The sequence below is a fragment of the Haliotis rubra genome, unplaced genomic scaffold, assembly GCF_003918875.1.
Source record: "Haliotis rubra isolate DU_JTF1 unplaced genomic scaffold, ASM391887v1 Scf54, whole genome shotgun sequence".
In the NCBI taxonomy this organism is placed as follows: Eukaryota; Metazoa; Mollusca; class Gastropoda; order Lepetellida; family Haliotidae; genus Haliotis; species Haliotis rubra.
Genome location: NW_025767235.1, coordinates 262,299 through 285,294, shown reverse-complemented (window position 1 = coordinate 285,294; position 22,996 = coordinate 262,299). Strand labels below are relative to the sequence as shown.

The 22,996-nt window shown below is 39.0% G+C and overlaps 1 protein-coding gene across 1 annotated transcript; it reads left to right on the top strand.

The window, feature by feature from the left end:
* Nucleotides 1-3,263: 3,263 nt before the first annotated feature.
* On the top strand, nucleotides 3,264-20,758 carry LOC124253340 (probable UDP-sugar transporter protein SLC35A4). Its single transcript, XM_046687092.1, is given in 10 exon segments — nucleotides 3,264-3,286; nucleotides 9,748-9,853; nucleotides 9,973-10,137; nucleotides 10,883-10,941; nucleotides 14,327-14,389; nucleotides 15,067-15,211; nucleotides 19,765-19,806; nucleotides 19,809-19,863; nucleotides 20,309-20,370; nucleotides 20,500-20,758. Coding segments are annotated over 10 exon segments (912 nt in total). The 3' UTR covers nucleotides 20,692-20,758.
* The last annotated feature ends 2,238 nt before the right edge of the window (nucleotides 20,759-22,996 follow it).

The following is a 22,996-nucleotide window of genomic DNA, read 5'->3' as shown; positions in this document are numbered from 1 at the left end:
TTATTAAACCAGAACATACAAGAATGAGATCAATATATATGATTGGCATGGGGACATTATAATCGGTGAACTATGGAACTTTGAACATGGAATGGCATTATCTATATATGATAAAAGACAGAATGGCATTATCTGAGATAGATATCGGAATGATATATTTTTATATCTTCTACCCTAATATATATTGAACTTGTTCTCTGTTCGGTCTTACAGAACATTGGTACCGTAGTACCACTTGTAGCAGCAATATACATACGCGTGAAGAATAAGTAGAAATACATGTATTTGTCATAAGATGTGACGTCCAGATGTTAGGATTGGAACACAACTTTATTCAACATGGGAAATGTTATGTTAACTACTGCTCACCAAACATAATGATTCCGATGTCATACATGTCGTTATTACCAAGTAAGAAATTTGTAACGTATTTCTATTTTTACCACTCTGTTATAAATTGTCCCTTGTAATGGTGCCCCAGACGGGTGTGAGTACATTGATCTGGAACCTGAAAACGCATTTCACATCACTATTATACTGAGTGAGTGAGTGAGTTTAGTTTTACGCCGCACTCAGCAATATTCCAGCTATATGGCGAGGGTCTGTAAATAATCGAGTCTGGACCAGACAATCCAGTGATGAACAGCATGAGCATCGATCTGCGCAATTGGGAACCGATGACATGTGTCAACCAAGTCATCGAGCCTGACCACCCGATCCTGTTAGTCGCCTCTTACGACAAGCATGAGTTACTGAAGGCTCATTCTAAGCCAGACCTTCACGGGTCCGTGATATTACTGCCTTACAGGTGTTGTAAGGTTAGGTATGAGTTTCCTTGTGTTATTGTAAGGTGAAAGGCGGTGTAAATCCATCAATAACTCATACTTACCACAACATGTTTTGCAAACAAACCCAATTGCATTTCCTTGACACCCGTCACTAGATTGTCTAGTCCAGATTCGATTATTTACATACACATCGCCGCTATATAGCTGGAATATTGAACAAAAACACAAAGAAAACAAAACAGCCCCTTGTCCTGCTGTATGTTTTTATATATTTAGTGTATCTACAGTCATGCCAATGCAGTTTCCGATAAACCTCCATCCGCTGTTGCCCTGTATTTTCATTTGTTTCGTGTGAGTAAATATAATATACAAATGTCGAAATATACCTTATATCTTACTGACAATATATTACACTGAATTTGTTGATCAAGGCGGCTTAAACTAACTGACTAAAATGTTGATGTTTCAATGCGTTTGCATGTCCACGTTTATGTGGAAATGAGTGAGTGAGTGAGTGAGCTTAGTTTTACGCCGCACAGCTATATGGCGGCGGTCTGTAAATAATCGAGTCTGGTCCAGACAATCCAGTGATCAGCAGCATGAACACTGATCTGCGCAATTTGGAACCGATGACATGTGTCAACCAAGTCAGCGAAATTGACCACCCGATCCCGTTAGTCGCCTCTTAAGATCAATATTCTAACCCGGACCTTTACGAGTGTTATTTGGAAATGAACGGATCCCAAATATTTAGTTTGCATTTTTAAAAACTTATTACATGTCAGATATGTTGTCACTAATACAAACACAAATCAACGAGTGTCTGTGCCAGGTGGATATATCAGGTAGTAATTCCCTTGTATTTATCGCTAGACCCTTGAGAACGAAATGAATGTGCGGCGATAGTTCACCTTATGAGAAAATGTTGATGAAAAGAGTTGTATCATCGCAACAAGTTAAACAATTATTCAGGGCTTGCATTTAATGTCATATTATTTGATAAAATGTTTGAAAGTTTGACTCGTTTTCGAAAAAAACATAAAAAGGGTTATGACGCCGTTTTCTTCGGCCTGGGATACAGTTAATCAAACAGACATGATATTCGTTCAAGCTGTTGTTGGGCGAATGCTGCTTATTATCATGTTGAAATGTTGACCATATGTCCTTATATTATTGGTATACCTCGCTGTCAACTAACACGCTACCGCGGAACGTGAGCGTGGGCTCATATTCAAATTGACATTTCATGAATGTAGTCTAAAAGCTCACAGTGGAGTAAGATGCAACTGGAGGTAGGGTCTTCGCCTTCGCTGGCGTGTATTCACACATAAGCCATTGAACATTCAGGTACAGTTTACCACCACACCAGATAACGGGTTAGGTGAAATCAATAACTACGGCACATTATTTGTTAACTCCCACATATACCACGTTTTAGCTCCAGTTAGTCCAAGTATGATAGTATGATATTTCAGATCCCCCAAAATAAAACTAGTTGAACTTGAAGAATGATGATAATTTTTATGGATATACAACTTCTTTTACTTCTGTGAAGGGCGACGTTTCGACATAGATTCTAATGATTATAATTCTAATCACTTGCTTGACTACATTAGAATCTATGTCGAAACGTCACCCTTCACAGAAGAAAAGAAGTTGTATATCCATAAAAATTGTCATCATTCTTCATTAACTCAGCTTCTCAAATGCCCATCAAAGAAGTCATAGTACTAGAATTTGTACTTTACTGAGAAAGTGTAATCCCAAATATAACATAATGTAAAGAAGTCACAGTTGAACTTGATTGTAAAACACCCCACATATTTCAATACGGGGTTTGTTTGTGTTTAGAATCTTGCACATCAGTCAAAGACAGTTGTGAAGGTCGTTGGAGTGACTTTCTTACCTATTTCAATTAAACTACGGCTAAACTGTTATTCACCGCAATACATGCATGTGGCACATTTCGCCTTGTGCCGAATGGAACAGGTTCGTATCATAGCAGAGACTGCTTATTCTCTGGTGTTACTCCCTACCGTACTGTCTGGAACAAGGTTTAAAGACACCAGCTTCCCTCACATGGCTACAGGACAACGGACATAATATCCATTAATGTCTATGAGACTTTAAACATATTCACAACTGAACGCAAATTATTAATCCCTGCCTGAGATGAAATACTCTCCAATGCGCGTGTTATTCCTCTCAAGTATCTCCTTGGTACCATCGGAGCTGTATTCTCGTCGAACAAACGGATAGATGGCCTTCAGTTTGTCGCAGCGTATGATCGCACGTTTGTCCATGGGAATCCCTGTTCCCAGTCTGTGATCAGTTGGTGTGTTCTGACAGATGCTGAGGCTATAATGCTGAAGTATGATCTTGTCTGTGTGTGTCGGTGTTAGCAGAAGGAGGCCCATGAAAGGACGCCTGCACAGAGGAAACACGTCAGTCCGTTTATAAACAAATTTTGAAAACATGGCGGCATCTACATCCAGAATGTGGGTCCCGTTATCCGTGAAGAAGCTAATGTCTAGTGAGGGCCACTTCCACGAGCGATTGGGAACAGGTTGGGATGTATAACTGTAAAATTTCCATCTGCGAGCACCATGTGGGTTGATTATAAATTCTGGTGCTAGCGTGGATAGTGAGGTGAATAAAGTTGGTTTGTCGTCTGCTCGCACCACAAGGTCGAGGTCATCGTCCCAAGGAATCATGCCGTGATGACGATAAGAGCCAAGCAAGGAACCCGCATACAAAAAATACGTAACGTTAGCAGGTACGGCTTCGATAAAAGTTTTAAGTAGGATCTCAAATACATGTCTCTCCTTTTCAGTAATTTTGACATCAAAAAGTTGAATTATCTTCTCTTGTTTGCCAAATGTTGATGTTCTTGCAGCGTTTCTGTGCCGCGTATGAACTGGAGATACGTTAGTAATTCCAACTGTCAGTATCTCCGAGGATGACAGCGGCATCTGAGCATCCTTGTAGAAGCTGAACACGACGATGATTGTCGTTATACTTATTAAAAACATATTCTATGTCCTTTTCTCATGGTGGCAATGGGCCTGTACTTGTGCTGAATCCTGGAAGAAAATATATACGACTCAGAAAACAGCATCTGGATCAGATCCAGAAAGGAGCCATGTCGACCTGTACAATTCTAATACCAGATCAAAGTAAGATCTTGAAATATGTTATTATAATTTGAACTTGTAAACTAGATATATAGCATTATATCAAGGTTGGTAAAGAATGTATGTGGATTTAAGGAGTTACCAATGAGCAACGGAACAATCGAAATCAGTCATGTCAGTCCAACTAAGCCTATGAAGAAGGTAACGTTGTGAAAATGAATTAAGTTTCTTTATGACCTTTTTTAATAAATGCGAGCTTTGTAAAGTATCCCCATGAAAGAGTAAAAACAACTGAGAACAATGCAGTTAAGAGGAGTATTCAAAGTTTCTCAAACATTATCGACAATGATATCTATTGTTGAACATTGGGAATTGAGACATTTCTCTGGAATGAAACTGAGGTTTGCTAATAAGCTTGTGGTAACTGTCAAAAAGTAATAAGTAGCGATTCATGTATGGGACAAGAATACATTATACTTTTGACTGAAGACTCATTATCAACCAAATTCAAGAAGGATACGCTTATATTTTCGCGAATGCCTGGCGTCACCACCCTTTGATAGGTATTCTTAAACACATGCTAATGATATATTCTAAATCGTACAATTCACTCTACTCTCGCACAGATTTCTTTTGGATGTGGAGATAATCACGTAAGACATATTTCTTTGCTTACCTGTCCGGACTCGGTGAATATAAATATGTTTAAATTATTTGATAAAAAATACCTACAGTACTATTGGCAAAGTGGCTGCATGTTTGTAAATGAAACATATGGGTATTATTTCGAATCCATCATAGTTTTTCATATTTTCGGAGTATGTGAATATGTGTAACTCGTGTCATATGCGCGTCAACAGCTGGATGGGTTCAAGGACCAGCGAAATGATCTGCGTATATATCTATGAATTACTGAACTGTAAAACATTTCCACATGTCAATGCCATTTTGAATTTGGACAATTTGAAAAAGTATGTAAAAATATCATATAAAATAAAAAGCAAATAGAAAGTAACAGGTATTTTACCTTTGTCTGGGCGATTGGTCTCGATGGCGATTTGCTTCTTAGGTATTGAGTTGTTTACAGGGCACCTGTTTACACATCTGTATATTGATCAAGGTGTACATACTCCCAGCACAGTATCATGGGTATTGTTTTATATGTATATACATTCATGTACAACACAAAAGATACGTGGTCGGTGTGCTAAGAGGATAGGAAAAGCAAGTGTTGGTCTTTCAAACATTGCTTTTCAATGACATGGGGTATTATGGTCGTTACATGGTGTCTGCACTACAGTTGGGTGTGGTGGTCGCTACATGGTGTCTACATTGTTGTTGGGCGTGGTGGTCGTTACATGGTGTCTACACTGTTGTGGGGTGTGGTGGTCGTTACATGGGTGTCTACACTGTTGTGGGGTGTGGTGGTCGTTACATGGTGTCTACACTGTTGTTGGGTGTGGTGGTCGTTACATGGTGTCTACACTGTTGTGGGGTGTGGTGGTCGTTACATGGTGTCTACACTGTTGTTGGGTGTGGTGGTCGTTACATGGTGTCTACACTGTTGTTGGGTGTGATGGTCGTTACATGGTGGTGTAGTACGTTGTTGGTGTCTACACTGTTGTGTGGTGGTCGTTACATGGTGTCTACACTGTTGTTGGGTGTGATAGTCGTTACATGGTGTCTACACTGTTGTTGGGTGTGATAGTCGTTACATGGTGTCTACACTGTTGTTGGGTGTGGTGGTCGTTACATGGTGTCTACACTGTTGTGGTGGTCGTTACATGGTGTCTGTTGTCGTTACATGGTGTCTACACTGTTGTTGGTGTCTACACTGTGTGATAGTCGTTACATGGTGTCTGCACTGTTGTGGGGTGTGGTGGTGGCTACATGGTGTCTACACTTTTGTGGAGTTTGAGTTAGGCCAAGGTATGGATGTATGCACTGGATGAGGGTTGGTGAGTGGCGTCCTAGGTGCTGTAGGCTACTACACTGGTCTGGGGGGCCAGATGTGGTGCACGTACGGATCAGTGAAACAATGCCCACGTGACGATACAACACCATTTATCCAGCCTCATGTAAGAATGTCGAGTTTTGATTGGTTCACGTGACTCTGATAAAATACCATGTACACCCGTCACGATCCGCGAGCAGGGAGTACAAAAGTCATATTATCCCGCCACGCCTCGGTGACCACGCGAAGTGAAAAAGCGTGCATCGCCAAGCCTTTGGTAACAACTGAGAATGAAATTGAAGCAAAACATTCGGCTAGATAAATGGGCGTTATGGACTGAGGAATGTGTGAAGTGGATAAATACAGGGTTTTATCAGTCCCGAGTAAGGTTGTAACCTTACGAGGGACTGATAAAACCCCGTTTTTCCCGAGACACGATGTGTTAACTTATAATATTAACACCTGGCGAATAATTACATTCCTGGTTTAATGCTATGGTGTCAAAATGTAGTGGAATGAAAGAGAGATCTATTGATTTATACATACATCTGTTACTTACCTTGCCGACGCAGCGAATGGTAGATATTGTTGAATCAGTGTAGCACACGGGGGCCTCCATCGCAACATCATGGCACAGTACAATCTGGTAAAATATATTTAGTAATTACGTTTCAATTTGTTCTACACAACTTATGATTGTAAAAATGTTTAAATTCCACAATTCCACATGTCATTGTAGTTTTACATATTAAGCATTTTACATTTGACGATTTTATTTAATATTTGAGGAGTCGGAGGGAGCAGAATTGGGATTCGAATCTACCGTGTGTGGTGGCAAACATGTGATAAAGAGCCTGCTGTGGGGGATTTTGCTGGTAACTGAGTGAGTATCTGAGCCGTGTAACATTTACTGTAGGTTGGTTTGAGTGACTTGCGTTGAATGCTGTTTTAAACACTATTATATTGCTGCAGGAATCAACATTTGCCTGTCTACACCATGCTCTAATACTGGTGCTGCAGAGCCGGATACCTCAAATATTCGACAAATATCCACCCAAATTCATTCCGATTGTGTTACATAATTGATAGCTGATGTTAATCGCCAGTTAGCTCAGACAAAGGACATAACTTCCAAAGCTAAGTTACGATCGAACTTAGTGAGCTTGAGATCTGGATTAATAAATACCTAAACAAAGAAATCAAAATATCAAAATATCTGGTTTGGTTTGGTACTTCACAAGCCAACAAAATACTAAACCATATTTTGTTGCGACATCTATTCGTGTAATATAAAAAAAATAATTCCCAAATTAAATAACTATCTGAAAACAAAAAAAAACTTCTAAAAGAAACAGTTACGATCGAACTTTAGATTTATAACTGAATAACTTACTTGTTTTGGAATCAGACTGAAAGCCATTTCCGCATTTCATAGCGTTTGGCGTGTTGTACGTTTGACGTTAAATGTGACAACACGCTCTTTGTTATTTAAGAGTAGTGAATTAAAATTGTAATATGATATTTGAAACTGTTAGTATTTGTAATATATAATCAACTTGCAGTGTTAAATATTTAGGTTTTGTTTTTAAAACAAAGCTGCAGTGCGATTTGTTGAGAATAAAAACACTATCGCTTGCAACACGACGTCGCACTACCCACGGTTCAATCGATCTTCCTTGTGAGTATATAACAGTATCACCTCGTACTGTTCCGTATTGAGACAAGTGATTTACTTCTGGTCGAATCTTAATGATTTCCTTGCTGAAACTAATGAAATCGGGTTGGTTAATAACGGGATGACTTTGATCTGTGCCATCGCGCAAACACACTTTATATGTTAATTATTCCTACCCTGTTTAAGAATATTAGTTATTATTACACAGCCGTGTTTCTGACATACATTATAGATCAAAAGAAGTGTGAAGGTCACCATGGCGCACTTCTGCATAACTGAAACATACATATGAGGTTTATATACTGTGCTAAATGATCCGCCGCTTAATTTATACACTGACATTTTCTCATTTTAAAATACTATTCAAATAGTTTACTATACTCAAAGATATTAATACATAGATATTAAATACAAAAGTTTGTAGTTATAGGAGGTTTATAGGAGTCGTTTACAGATTCGACCGATCATATTACGGTGTCATATTTAATGAGAATACTTATGCATCTTGGTATCACGGAGCTATAGACGTGTTTGACCTCAAGACCAGGTTTGGTCAAAATCAATCAATATTTATGAAGGCTTAAAAGACATTTGAAATTGGGGAAATCAGATGACTGCTGTGTTAATAAATAAGGCTGAGTGAGTGAGTGAGTTTGGTTTAACGCCGCTTTTAGCAATATTCCAGCAACATCACGGCGGGGGACACCAGAAATGGGCTTCACACATTGTACCCATGTGGGGATTCGAACCCGGGTCTTCGGCGTGACGAGCCAACGCTTTAACCATTAGGCTACCCCACCGCCCTAATTAATAAGGTATGTAAAGGGTCTATATATATGTAGTCACGGACATGATATTGTTGTAACTGCGCCCCACATTGTCATGAGAATTGTAAGCCAAGACTCTACTTAGTCCGGAGAGGGTCGCTATGTAAGGGACCCGTGAAGATCCGGGTTAGAATATTGATCTTCAGTAACCCATGCTTGTCGTAAGAGGCGACTAACGTGATCGGGTGGTCAGGCTCGGTGACTTGGTTGACACATGTCGTCGGTTCCCAATTGCGCAGATCGATGCTCATGCTGTTGATCACTGGCTTGTCTGGTCCAGACTCGATTATTTACAGACCGCCGCCATATAGCTGGAATATTGCTGAGTGCGGCGTAAAACTAAACTCACTCACTCACTCACGCTATGTGAGGGGTCGGACGGCCGGTACTCCCTACTGTCAACATCACATTCATGCACCAGCAAACATTCATCCAAAAATAAAACACCAACTTCTATACTTACATTTGTTTACTTTGCCTGAATCCATCTTTCAAACTAGAACTGCTACGAAAGATAGGATAGGCTCGTCCCAGTTTGGAGAAACGAAGTGTCAGCGATTCGCCCCGGTCAGTTGGAAAACCACTCGTGTTAGGGTTATCTGTTTAAAGGGTTCGAGCCTGACCTGACCCCGACCACATGTCCAAATATATTAATTCGTTAAAAACCCAATCTGACAATGAACACTTTTCTGTCGTAATGGGAAAAAAACGGATACCATCTGTCGGTCCCTCATCCTTCTACTTCTCTTCTTGGTTGATTTAATGTCACCTTCACCTGTTCTGTATCTCATGATTAACGTGTTCAGTTCCTGCTAACGAACTGAATGGCACACACTGCACGAAACAATCACCAAATAAACATCTCTATTGACTTCATATATATATATATATATATATCTATATCTATCTATATATATATATATATATTGCTTTTTCACAAAGAACCCTCAACATTAAAGCTATCATGAGAATAACCGCAACTGTACAAAATGAATTTGTTGTAATTTTCTAACATTTAGTTTAGAACATTATTTATTAACATTAACATTATTAACATTAACAACAAGTCTTATCCAATAGATGTACGACATTGCAACATCGCAAAATGTTCTCTTAATGTCGTGTTCTTGTATTATTGCTACTGCAAATATTTCAATAATTTAACAAAGCGGCATCAAGATTTCGTCCATATGCCCTTATATTATTATATTCTTAATTTTTAATATTTTGACAAAGTATTTTAAAGCTCGGATATTTTGAAAAGTGTTTTAAAGCTCGGATACCTTTGTACATCGATGTCGAAAAGGAGGACTTGAATAGCAAAGAATATTCTGTATATAGTCTGTATTGTATTCATGTATGTTTCCAGAGTGTTCATCTACAGCTCGTACACCATCCTGGCACACCTGTGTCTGGTGGAGGGGAATCTGCCGTTCAGGTCGTCGTCAGTTGTTCTGTCTACAGAAGTCGTAAAGGTTTGTTTTGTGGTTGTATAGCCTATTTTATCAATTTGCATTAGAAATCCCTTCCTTTAGCAGACCATGTATGTTTATGGACAGATTGTTATTACGTTGATGTGTTGTATGTGTTGTAGATTGTCTTGTCTGTGGCAATGTTGTTCCCGGAACTGCGACGAGGTGATATCACCGTACCATCACTGGCCAACTGCCTGCCGTTCTTGGTTCCTGCTGTGTTGTACTGCATCAACAATAACCTCAGTGTTTACATGCAGGTGCATATGGACCCCACCACCTACCAGGTAATGCCGACTGACAACCCTGGGATCTTTGTTGAATCCAGGCATTCACCTTACTTGTATTTCTCTGTCGGCAAGATGGCACAGTGGCTTTAGACGTGCAAGAAAACTGATTTATGGTTCAAATCCCAGATTCGCCTTGGTTTGTCTGCACCACACTGCTTACCATTGACACCAGGGGGTGACGTCTAAAACCTTCATGTCTTTATCTGTACGAAAGAATTTGACGTGATATAACTGAAATATTGTTAAAATCAGCGTTAACCCAGACATATTCACCCACTGTAACAGCTATTTAGTGTGTCAACATCAAAGTCTTCCTCTGATGATAGTCGAATTTCAAGGAGAGATGAAAAATAAACTGAAGGGCAAAAAAGTAATCACCCATGTTTGGTGGTGTGCTGAAACGAAATAAAGAAGAAATGGATATTATGTGGTACTCGCATTTGATGCGGGTATTATATTTGAGATGTGGACCTAATGTTCGCAATATTTTGGCGACGGTTTTCAGTAGTTCATCGTTTTGAAAACGTTTGAAATTTTCAAATGTTCAAATGTATACTTCCGTTTGCCCGACAGTTTACGTGTAGTGCAGGACATGTTTACCCTTTTGGTGATATCACAGTTTTGCAATAATCCGTTTATGTACGTTTCCCCGCTGTTTTGACTATTACGCTTTTTTGAACCTGTTTCGTGGGATAATCGATATCGAGTATTCTCTGGCTTTGAGTTTTCGTACGTTTCATAGATCTTGGGCAACATGAAAGTGGCCACAACTGCAGTTCTGTACAGGGTCGTCATTCAACGGTTAGTCAAATAGTCTTGGGTCATAATCGTTGTTTTAATGTTAGAATCTAGGATTCAATATTATATTATTATTCCTTCCTTATTCCCATAACTTAACACATGGAATATTTTGATTACAAATTATGCGATTACAAATTGTCATCCGATATGAGATTTCAAGATTGATCTGGTGAGATTTTGTTCCAGTAGTAGTATCAGTATTTATGTAAATGGAACAGTTCCATCTTATCTCTAGGATCTTGTTCATAGGTACAGGCATTAGATAGTATGGTCTGGTGACAAACTTCAGTTTGTCATTCTCACATGTAAACTTAAATTCTGTCTGAACCTTTAAAGTAACAAAATTGACGTTTTGAGCATGCTTCGTTACATGCAAAATGGCGCATTGTATGAATTCTTCCTTCTTTCTTCACTTTTATTCCTTTGCAGATTAAAATACATATACAAATGAAGCAAAGAGGGTTCGGGTGATCCTGGCACAGGCTGGTTAGGCTCATCATCAGCTCAGGGCCCTCGCAGCCCAGAGAGCGAATGGGACTTTCTTCAGGAAGTTCAGGAAGCGCTCCCTATTCGAACCCATCAAGAACATACCAGAGGATGTGGAGACTCTCCAACACCGCAGCCTTCTACATTATACTGAGTGTCAGAAGTGCTGTGCTCCCAGTGGGGAACAGGGACACACTCCTGATCTGCACCAAGAAATCAGGTGGTAACCAAACCCAGGGCATCGAGAACAACGGTGTACTTGACGACAGTGTACTTGGGATTCAAGTGAGACATTTATATAGGAGAGGTCAACATATTCATTATGCTTTTCCTGAATCTTTCCAATCACAGTGTTGTCAGAAAAATATAATTCAATAACATTCTATTCATTCTATTGGCTTTTTTGAAAGGACAAGGTCAGGTTTCTTCGCAGGATTTTTTCTTAGGCTATATATGGACTTATTCCAAAAAGGTTCTAGGACGCCACGGACATGTTCAGGGTCGTAATATGTGGATGGACCTCGGGGTCAAAGTCACAAGCATAGCGAAGGTGGTAATAGAACCAGCGAACTTTGGCATCATGTCGTTTCCAATATGCTGTATGTGCCCACGGAAGGACTGTCAAGGGGATGAACAGTCATTAGAAGATCGAAACTTGTGACTGGTCCTGGGCAATAAAAAGAAAGCCCACTGTTCGATTTTAAGACCAGCCTACTTCATCCAGGCGAACGAGTCGGTTAGATTGCTGTTCATGGTCACCAGTGGTTACCAATAAAGCATGTCCTTGAATGACTGACTATGGGCTGACTTGGTGGATGACTTCGCGTGCTTTACTCCAATCACTGTACCGTCCAGCTGTACAGCACCATTAACAAAATCAATATAAACTTTGATATTCTGTCCAACATTGGCGCGCTTAAAATTGCTGTGGAATTCTTTGTTTTCTTCAACAATCATGACATGCATCACCTGAGATTTATCCGAAAAATAAGAAAAGAACACAAATGAAATTCTGTCACGAAGAGCCCCGATGTTTATCAATACCGCCCGCCCGAATTGAGGGTTGGTGGGCTCTGTTGTCAGACATGATCCTTCTACTCAGGCGGCCAGGACTCAAGATGTCATGGTTTGTCCAAACAACTATTCGTAAAGAATAAGAAAGAACTGGCACAGCAAAACTATTTGTGGCTTTGACCCTGCTCCGATTTAGCTCTGAGATCCACATTTCTTTGTTTGCTGTGAACGTGGGCATTCTGGAGCTTGTCTCGAACTTGCTCTCCAATACACGTTTCAAATGAAGAGAACTGCATTTGTCGAGTCCAAATGTCATGCCAATATCATTGGAAAGGGACTAGACATGTATAGAACATGTTCTTTCAAATATGCGTCTCCTTTGGCAAGGACCTCAATGTCATCCATTTAAAGCAGATGTGTAAGCGATGTTGGGGATACGTGCTGAGGAGGTCCGGGATGGTAACAGTCCTCTTTACTGAGCAGAAAGAAAAGGATTTGAAACAAACAAACGAACAAAGAAAGAAGGCAAAGTCCCGCTGGAATGTTCGCCTTCTGATTGGAATAGACTCTGAAGTCTGCACAAGTTGAGTCGACCAGAAACTCACTGAAGACCCCTGTAAATGAAGTAATCGCTCAGGGAGGTCAATACAATGAAGAAACTTCAGAATCCATTAATGAAGGGACAGAGTCGTATGCGTTCTTGTACTGGAGAGGTTACGGTGGTAGAATCTTCCAAAATATATTTATTCGTAAGTTGAACCTTTCACCCCACCATCATTTCCTCTTTACCTTCTGCTCTTTATAAATTATATCGTTGGAAGATCAGTCTGACGACAGGAAGTTTGTCAAACACCTTGTAGTACTTTTGCAGTACCATGGAGGAACATCCCCTGCGTTCACAACAGAACTGAAACAGGGAAGTAATGGTGTTTTGACACATGGGAGCAGTTTCCAACACCAGTTTCGGATGCCATCAGGCCTTGCTGCAGTATTAGAGGCTGAACACTTTCGAGGTGATCTGGTGTGATAAAACATATATTTTCTCATGCATTGCATGATCGGAATCACGGACCCATGGTGCCTCAGGCTTACAGTTGCCGAGTACAGACCACAGCTGTTTCCAGAACCTTTCATTTGCATCCATGGGAGGTCGTATATCATGATCGTCATCACCCTTTGATTTGAGTTGCCTGTAAAATAGCTTTTAATTATTTTTGAAGAGTATCCCTTCTGTTTGAGAAATATATTTTTCATCGCCCATTCTTATCTCTTTGTGTTCAGACCTTAATTGTGCCTTAAGGGAATCATCAGTTTTAAGAAATACTTACGCTGTCTTGTATTTCCATTTTCTTCAAATTGACTTTTGCTTGTTTCAGTTGTTCTTACTTGATACCGGTTTTTATTTGGTGTTGTATTCTTGTCATTAGATGTTTTTTGTTAGGAAACGGTGTGAAGTGCCTCAAGAGTTCGAACGGCAGCATACACACAGCATTTAACTTCATGCAATGATCAGTCCGCAAAGTGTTCCAAAAACCCTACTGTAATGACGTAAGTTGTACAGACGATGCCTGTAGCTATGAGATAGTATCAGTTTGTTGTTTCTGTCTGTTTTACGAGCGCGGCAGATTGATCCGATTTCGCACTTAAAGCGCACTGTTTTGAGTTGCATCCTTGAGACAGGTAACACGTATTTGAAACATACTTAAACACGTCATTCATACACCTTTTTATAATTCAATATTAGTATTAGTGCATTGTACTAAATGTCCACTTCAGCAAAAAACTGACATACGTTCTAAAGGTATGCAGAACGGGGTAGAAATTGTCTCATTACATAAAGCACTGATCAGAGAGACATCTGTTGAAAGGTTGGTTGTTGCTGCAGCCCGCTGACCGTTGTGCAGTGGATGTCTCTTGGTGTTCTCAGCATGTCTGGCATACTGGACAGGTAGGTAGACATGGTTACCTGGAAGCACAGGGGATTCTAACGCAAAAAAACCCAACAAACAATAGAATTGGCCTATATTATCCCTGCTGTGTCCTAGCACTATATATACTTTTTTGTAGTGCTAAGACCCCGGCGGTTTAAATATATTCTTTAATGCAAGCTTTTGCGTCACATACTTTGGGGTGGGGAGAACAGTATTTAATGTTAATATTAGAGCTACCACCGTCGTAGATATATTTAAGAGTTGACAAAATGCTTTGTTTCTGTGGATGCATGAACTAATATCACGAGTGCAGACTATGTTTACATATACCAGTTTTTACTTCTATACACAAAAACATACATGTATTTAAATCATTATCTCAGAGATTGAAGAAAAAATGGCGAACATACTGCAGCTTTTACCTACAGTATTGTGATGCCCTGCTGTCCTATAGTAGACATATTAAAGGAGGTACATTCAAGTAAGATCTGAAAGGATTTAAATTCGAATTGTAAGACCTAGGATTTCGTAGCCTTAACGTATATATTTGACTGGGTGAAAATGAGAATAGTTGACAGGAATAATTATGGAATTCTTTCTAATAGCTATCGTATAATTTCACTTTAAGCTGTCCAGCTATACAAATGTAAGTGTAATGTATTGTGATTATCTCCCCCACGCTCTGTTTGCCCAGCTATGGAGGTATGCAGGCCAGTGGGTCGACGTGGTCCGGAGAGATGCACCTGACCGTGGCAGGTCTGATCATGATGTTCATTTACTGTTGTATATCAGGCTTAGCAGGCGTCTACACGGAATACATATTAAAGAGACACTATCAGGTAAGGTGATGACCAAATTTCTACGTGCAAATACGCTTGAAAATCACATCGTAAAATATCATCTATCACCGATCTATTCTAGGGAATGATTGCGCTAATTGAAACAAAGTATCTCAATGTTCTTGCAATTGAACTGTTTTGAAAGCATTTCAATGTTCTTGCAATTAAAAACTATGGTCCTTTTTATTTCTCCTCAACACGTTTGGCGTCTTTACCTCCAATTGTAATGCAGCATTGAACCGACTTATATACATGTAACACCCATTGACAACATGTTGTTAATCCCTTTGATGTATTCCCTCATGATTGTCTAATACAATTCATCCGTGTTGAGGCGGATGTATATAAGTCAGTTCTGTGATGATACATTAACAATTTAGCCAAGGTTTGACAACGGTATATAAAAGCTATACAGAACGTCGCATCATAAGAAATAAAGAAATTGTTTATCCATTAAGTTATTTTACTTTTCTACTATATAATTGAAGTTGACTTGCTTGACAAAGTCGACACTGGTTCATTATTATTCAAAGTTGTTATCCATAAAAAAGTTTTTCTTTTCTACTTGCAATTGAAATTTCGAAGATTATAATTCTTGAAATTTCAAAATATATACGTTGAAATTTCAAGATATATAGGTTAAACTTTCAAGATTTGTAAGTTAATATCTTTCGGTAACTATAACGATAACCGTGTGTACCACCTGACAGTAACATTCACTGGTATGGTATATTCAACACGGCGCTAAATGTGTTAAAGGTATTTATTTTTCTTCACTTGTTAGGCTGGCCAGAATCTTCCCCGACAACATGGCAGCGTAGTAGGCATGTTCTCATTTCGCCTACATCCCAATTCGCCTACAGTCTTAAAACAACATTTCATGGTCTGTTGACTGCTGGTTGGGCAATGGTAAACTAGTGGCACCCCTATGATCTAAAAGTGGACTCTTTTAGTTGAAGTAGTTAGGACAAAAGACATGTTTTACTGCATTAACCTTTACATTTATCTATGACGCACTTCCAGTGTGTGGCTTCATGTAGTTTGAACTTCTTAGTGGATGCACCAATCTTCTTTACTCAACTACATATCCCTATAACAACTGAGTATTTTACAGTGAGAAATGAACTACATCTTATCATTGCTTTTACAATTTAGCTTGTGCATTAATCCCTTTCATTTTATTTTAACTGAACAAACTGAACTTTATTTCAACTCAGGCCGCAGACAGTGGCATATGAGGTTACATATATGTTACAATATTAAATATATTCATATAGTCATATACAATGTATGTGCAGTCGAGTATTTCATATATACAGATGAATAATGCATTATATACATAGACAGATTGCAACTCTATCTGCAAATAGATTGCATAAAGATAAGAAAAATGTTAAGATGGAGTATTCTTACCGACGATTCTTAAAAACATTTATAATAATATTACATAATAAACAGAGTTTTCTAAGAATACCTTCCTTATTGTTATTGAATAATGTATACATTTTATGAAAATTTGGTTTGGAATTAAAATATGGCTTTAAATATTTAACTCTTGCATTTATAAAGTGAGAACAAATAAATATATAATGAAATTCATCGCCAATGTCGTTACCATTACAAAGTTTACATATTCTATCACGTTTTTGAATATTGCTCCAGCGGCCTGTTTCAATGGGTAAGTTATGATTTGCTGTTTCATAACGTAACAATGCCTTTGAACAATTATCATTTAAAATATCCAAATATTTACTCAACCTTAGATCAACGTTAGATAACGAGCTATATAAGATACCTTTTGATGAATGTTCTAGTTTACATTTAACTGTAATTTTTAGTTTATTCAAATGGTCAAAATTTTGGGAATTCCAGATATAACCAAGTCCAATTTCGGCAAAAATATGCTTAATGTTCATTATCCATTTATGCTTACTTTTTCCAAAATGTGTGTCGTTAAAAAGTAATTTAAAGATGAGTAATGATAATTTGGATGATATACCTGATTAGAATGGCACTGACCAGCGAGCAATTTCTAATCCTAGTTAGCCTACATTGTTTTTGTATGCGAAATGGGATGTAGGCGAATTGAGATGTAGGCGAATAGAGACTAAACCGCGTAGTAGGGCTGGGACGGATCCGGGTACCGGGTACCCCACCCGCTATTACCCTACCCTACCTGGACACCCGTTATGTTAATTCCTGACATCAAATTTGTAAGAAATGGCAATATATTCTTCAGCTCGGAGGCTAAAATTTCGAGTTTTCCAACATCTTAACCATGTATTATATTCAAAAGAAGTGTCTGTAAATTATGCCTAAATCTTCAAAGACAATACAGACTTTTCATCATGAAAGAATAACATATTACATTGTTTAATCTATTAGTCACATGATCATAACGGGTCTGGGTATTGAGACGGGTACCCGGGTCCAACTCATTACCCACCCGTCCCGGGTATCCGGGTTACCCGTCCCAGCCCTACAGCATAAATTAGTTAACCCGGAATGTTTCACAATTCCTCTGGGAACGGGGGCGGGGGTGGTGGGGTAGCCTAGTGGTTAAGACGTTCGCTCGTCACGCCAAAGTCCCGAGTCTCCCCACAAGGACGCAATGAGTGAAGCCCATTTCTGGTGTCCTCCGCCGTGATATTGAACATGGTAAAAAGACATATCTACTTATTATTTGGTGATGTTAGTCTGTACACTTGGGGTCAGGGGTATTCAGATAGCTCTATTATTACTACTCTGTTGTGGAGATATTCACCCTAACCCGGGACCAGTTAACTCAGATTTAAGTAATGTACATACTAATGTTTGTAGTCTTACTGATAAAGTAGACTTAGTTTACGCAGAACTTCAGGAATATGATGTTATATGTATATCAGAAACTTGGTTGCATGATGGTATTTCAAATTATGACATTCTTATGCCTTGGTTTCATCCGCCATTTCGTAATGATAGACAAACTAGGGGAGGTGGGGTTGCAATTTATGTGAAAGACTTTATTTACTGTAAGCACAGGCCTGACTTACAACTTCCAGGACTAGAGGCAGTGTGGGCACAGATCACGTGTTTATATCAATGATATTGTTCCAATATGTTAAACGATGATTTAGAAATAATAGCTAAATGGCCCAGACATGGAAAGTAAACTTTAATCCCAATAAAACTGAATCTATCATTTTTTTCTAGAAAGAAAACAGTAACATCAATGCCAGATCTTATAATGAATGATATACCGATAAAGTCTGTTGACACTCATAAACATCTGGGGCTGACTTTACAAAGTGATGGCCACTGGAATATACATAGAGATGATATTATTTCTAAAAGTCAGTCCTATGATCAATTGTTTAAGAAATCTGAAATACCGCCTTCAGAGGAAAACCCTCCAAACCCTGTATAGTTCATTTGTTTTACCACTTTTTGACTATTGTGATTATATTTGGAATAACTGTACACAAACTCAAGGGTTATTGTTCAAAAACTTCCTTAGATGCTTTAAGAACCATATGTGGATCAGTTAGAGGAGTTTGTCATTCCAAAATCTACCATGAAACTGGTTTTTCATCATTAAAGGGAACGTCGTAAAATCACCAAATGTATGTATTTCATAAAATGTTCCATAATAAAACACCAAAGTATTTATCAGATCTAATTCCAATAAACATATCCTCTGTATCCACATATGGATCTAGATCTAGTAATATGCTTCAAGTACCATTATGTCGTACGGAAACATATCAAAATCTTTTTACCATCCTGTGTGATGGAGTGGAACAAGTTAGATAATGATATAAGAAACATAGATTCCGTTGCCATGTTCAAGAAACACTTTGATCGAACTGTCTCATCCAACGTACATCATGTCTTCAGAAACACTGGTAATAGATTTAATCAAATAATTCATTGTAAGTTAAGACTTTGCTGTAGTGACTTAAACGCACATAAATTTGACCGTTTTTCTTCAAAAAATGCGTCTACTTGCACTTGTGGCCATCATTATGAAGATGCCATTCATTTTCTATTTATCTGTCCAAATTTTTAATACAATTCGATCGAAGTGTTTCTATTACATAAATGGTTTTAATATTCAATCTGTACTTTATGTGGAAGTTACTCATATTCTGACGAAATCAACGAAAATATTGTAAAATCTGTACATGACTATTTTATCTTAACAAAGATTTTTACCTAATTGATTAATTATACTACTGTCTTTTTCATTAAGTCTTTTTACTCCTCAAATGGTGTGTTCTCTTGTCTGTAATGATGAATGTATATAAAATGTTTCCCATCGCATTGTATTCGGAAAGGTATTTTTATAGGCTTATAGCCTGTTTACCAATCCGTTCATTTAATAATGAATAAATATTGTTTTAAATCATATCAATTGCTAAAAGCGGCAACTAAACTCTGGGAATGGCACATTGATTATGGGTTTTAGTCTTCCACATTGTGTAAGTTACAGTTTGATATGTCGCTAACATGTAACGACAATGCATTGTTATGCTAATGTGCAGTATGAATATTTATCTTAATGTGCTTTCCAGACATCCCTGAATGTGCAGAACACACTGCTGTATACATTCGGTATTGTTCTCAACGGTGGACTGTGGGCCGTACAGGAAGCATGGAGTGGCAAGGAGGAGGTATTGTTATCTCACAGAAAGACAACCATTAAATTCTCCGGAACAAATAGGTGAAATACCTAAACAATAATATTCAATAAGAACTGGGGGTATCTACTGATTGTATTAACAATTTATTTACAGTTATATTTAGATTGTTGACACCACAACGTATTTGCATGATTTAATGCCAACTTGAACTGTCAAACTGTGATAGTGTCTTTTTCTTGTGATGCTTGCTTCGTGCTTGTATTCCAGGGCTGTTGCAATGTTAGAGAATTACTTGAAAAATAATTATCAATAAATATCGACACCACCATCACTCAAAGAATTTTAAGAAAGGAGGTTGAATAGTTTATAAAAAGGGTTCAGCGAAAAGAAACCCAATCGAGAATATTTGCTAATAAAACATACATTTTTTTTCAGGAATAAAATACATTTATTATCACGTTCTTTTCCCTTACAGATAGACGTCTAGATTTGTTCGAAGGTTTCACATTTAAGACGTGGGCCATAGTCGTGTCCTCGGTAAGACTGATACAATGTTATTGGTGGCTATGATAAGACCATGATTAGACCCCTTTGCTGTGAAGTTGGTATGAAATATGTCCAGTGTATCTGTAATGCACAACTTAATAAGACTGTATCTATTCCCAGGCCTTCAATGGACTGATAATGTCGGTCATCATGAAGCATGGCAGTAACATCACACGTCTCTTCATCATCTCCTGCGCCATGTTGGTGACGACCCTGCTCTCTGTCGCCATCTTCCAGCTGGCCCTCAACATGTATTATATCCTCGCATTTACCATGATCGTAGTGGCCCTGTACATGTATCACCGATGTTAGTGAGTGACTTTAATTTTACGCTGCACTCAACAATATTCCACCTATGTGGCGGCGATCTGTAAATAATCCAGTCTGAACCAGACAATCCAGTGATCAACAGCATGAGCATCGATCTACGCAACTGGGATAGGATGACGTGTCAACCAAGTCAGCGAGCCTGGACACCCGATCCCGTTAATCGCCTCTTAGTACAAGCATGGATTACTGAAGATAAATTCTAGGATCTTCACGGGACGTATCACACAGGACGTCTTTTTGCTCAAGGAACTGAGTTCGAATCATATTTGTATAGTTTCAACATGCAATAAAGTGATAAATATCATTACATACCGAGAGCTCTCGCAGAAGATCCAGTGTCACCGTTCTATGTGATTTCATTGATATATATGTAGACTTTACACTGACCGCAGCAGGTGAGGTGTGATATCCTGGGTAGGATCTGACAATTATTTGACTACTGTCATTCCAACCATTATCGTGTTGGTTCTCCATAATTAACATTACCCATTAATGTTAAACCAGCAGCTAGTGTCTCTCATCACACATTACATCTCAAGTCCCCAGTAAACCAGCAGCTAGTGTCTCTCATCACACATTACATCTCAAGTCCCCAGTAAACCAGCAGCTATTGTCTCTCATCACACATTACATCTCAAGTCCCCAGTAAACCCAGCAGCTATTGTCTCTCATCACACATTACATCTCAAGTCACCAGTAAACCAGCAGCTAGTGTCTCTCATCACACATTACATCTCAAGTCACCAGTAAACCAGCAGTTATTGTCTCTCATCACACAGTACATCTCAAGTCACCAGTAAAACCCAGCAGCTAGTGTCTCTCATCACACATTACATCTCAAGTCCCCAGTAAACCCAGCAGCTAGTGTCTCTCATCACACATTACATCTCAAGTCACCAGTAAACCAGCAGCTAGTGTCTCTCATCACACATTACATCTCAAGTAACCAGTAAACCAGCAGCTAGTGTCTCTCATCACACATTACATCTCAAGTCACCAGTTAAACCAGCAGCTAGTGTCTCTCATCACACATTACATCTCAAGTCACCAGTAAACCAGCAGCTAGTGTCTCTCATCACACATTACATCTCAAGTCACCAGTAAACCAGCAGCTATTGTCTCTCATCACACATTACATCTCAAGTCACCAGTAAACCAGCAGCTATTGTCTCTCATCACACATTACATCTCAAGTCACCAGTAAACCAGCAGCTATTGTCTCTCATCACACATTACATCTCAAGTCACCAGTAAACCAGCAGCTATTGTCTCTCATCACACATTACATCTCAAGTCACCAGTAAACCAGCAGGTATTGTCTCTCATCACACATTACATCTCAAGTCACCAGTAAACCCAGCAGCTAGTGTCTCTCATCACACATTACATCTCAAGTCACCAGTAAACCCAGCAGCTAGTGTCTCTCATCAAACATTACATCTCAAGTCACCAGTAAACCAGCAGCTAGTGTCTCCCATCACACAGTACATCTCAAGTCACCCAGTAAACCAGCAGCTAGTGTCTCTCATCACACATTACATCTCAAGTCACCAGTAAACCAGCAGCTATTGTCTCTCATCACACATTACATCTCAAGTCACCAGTAAAAACCAGCAGCTAGTGTCTCTCATCACACATTACATCTCAAGTCACCAGTAAACCAGCAGCTATTGTCTCTCATCACACATTACATCTCAAGTCACCAGTAAACCAGCAGCTATTGTCTCTCATCACACATTACATCTCAAGTCACCAGTAAACCAGCAGCTATTGTCTCTCATCACACATTACATCTCAAGTCACCAGTAAACCAGCAGCTATTGTCTCTCATCACACATTACATCTCAAGTCACCAGTAAACCCAGCAGCTATTGTCTCTCATCACACATTACATCTCAAGTCACCAGTAAACCAGCAGCTAATGTCTCTCATCACACATTACATCTCAAGTCACCAGTAAACCAGCAGCTAATGTCTCTCATCAAACATTACATCTCAAGTCACCAGTAAACCAGCGGCTATTGTCTCTCATCATCACATCTCAAGTCACCAGTAAAACCAGCAGCTAGTGTCTCAAGTCACCAGTAAGTGCAGTAAGCAGCTATTGTCTCTCATCACACATTACATCTCAAGTCACCAGTAAACCAGCAGCTATTGTCTCTCATCACACATTACATCTCAAGTCACCAGTAAACCAGCAGCTATTGTCTCTCATCACACATTACATCTCAAGTCACCAGTAAACCAGCAGCTATTGTCTCTCATCACACATTACATCTCAAGTCAC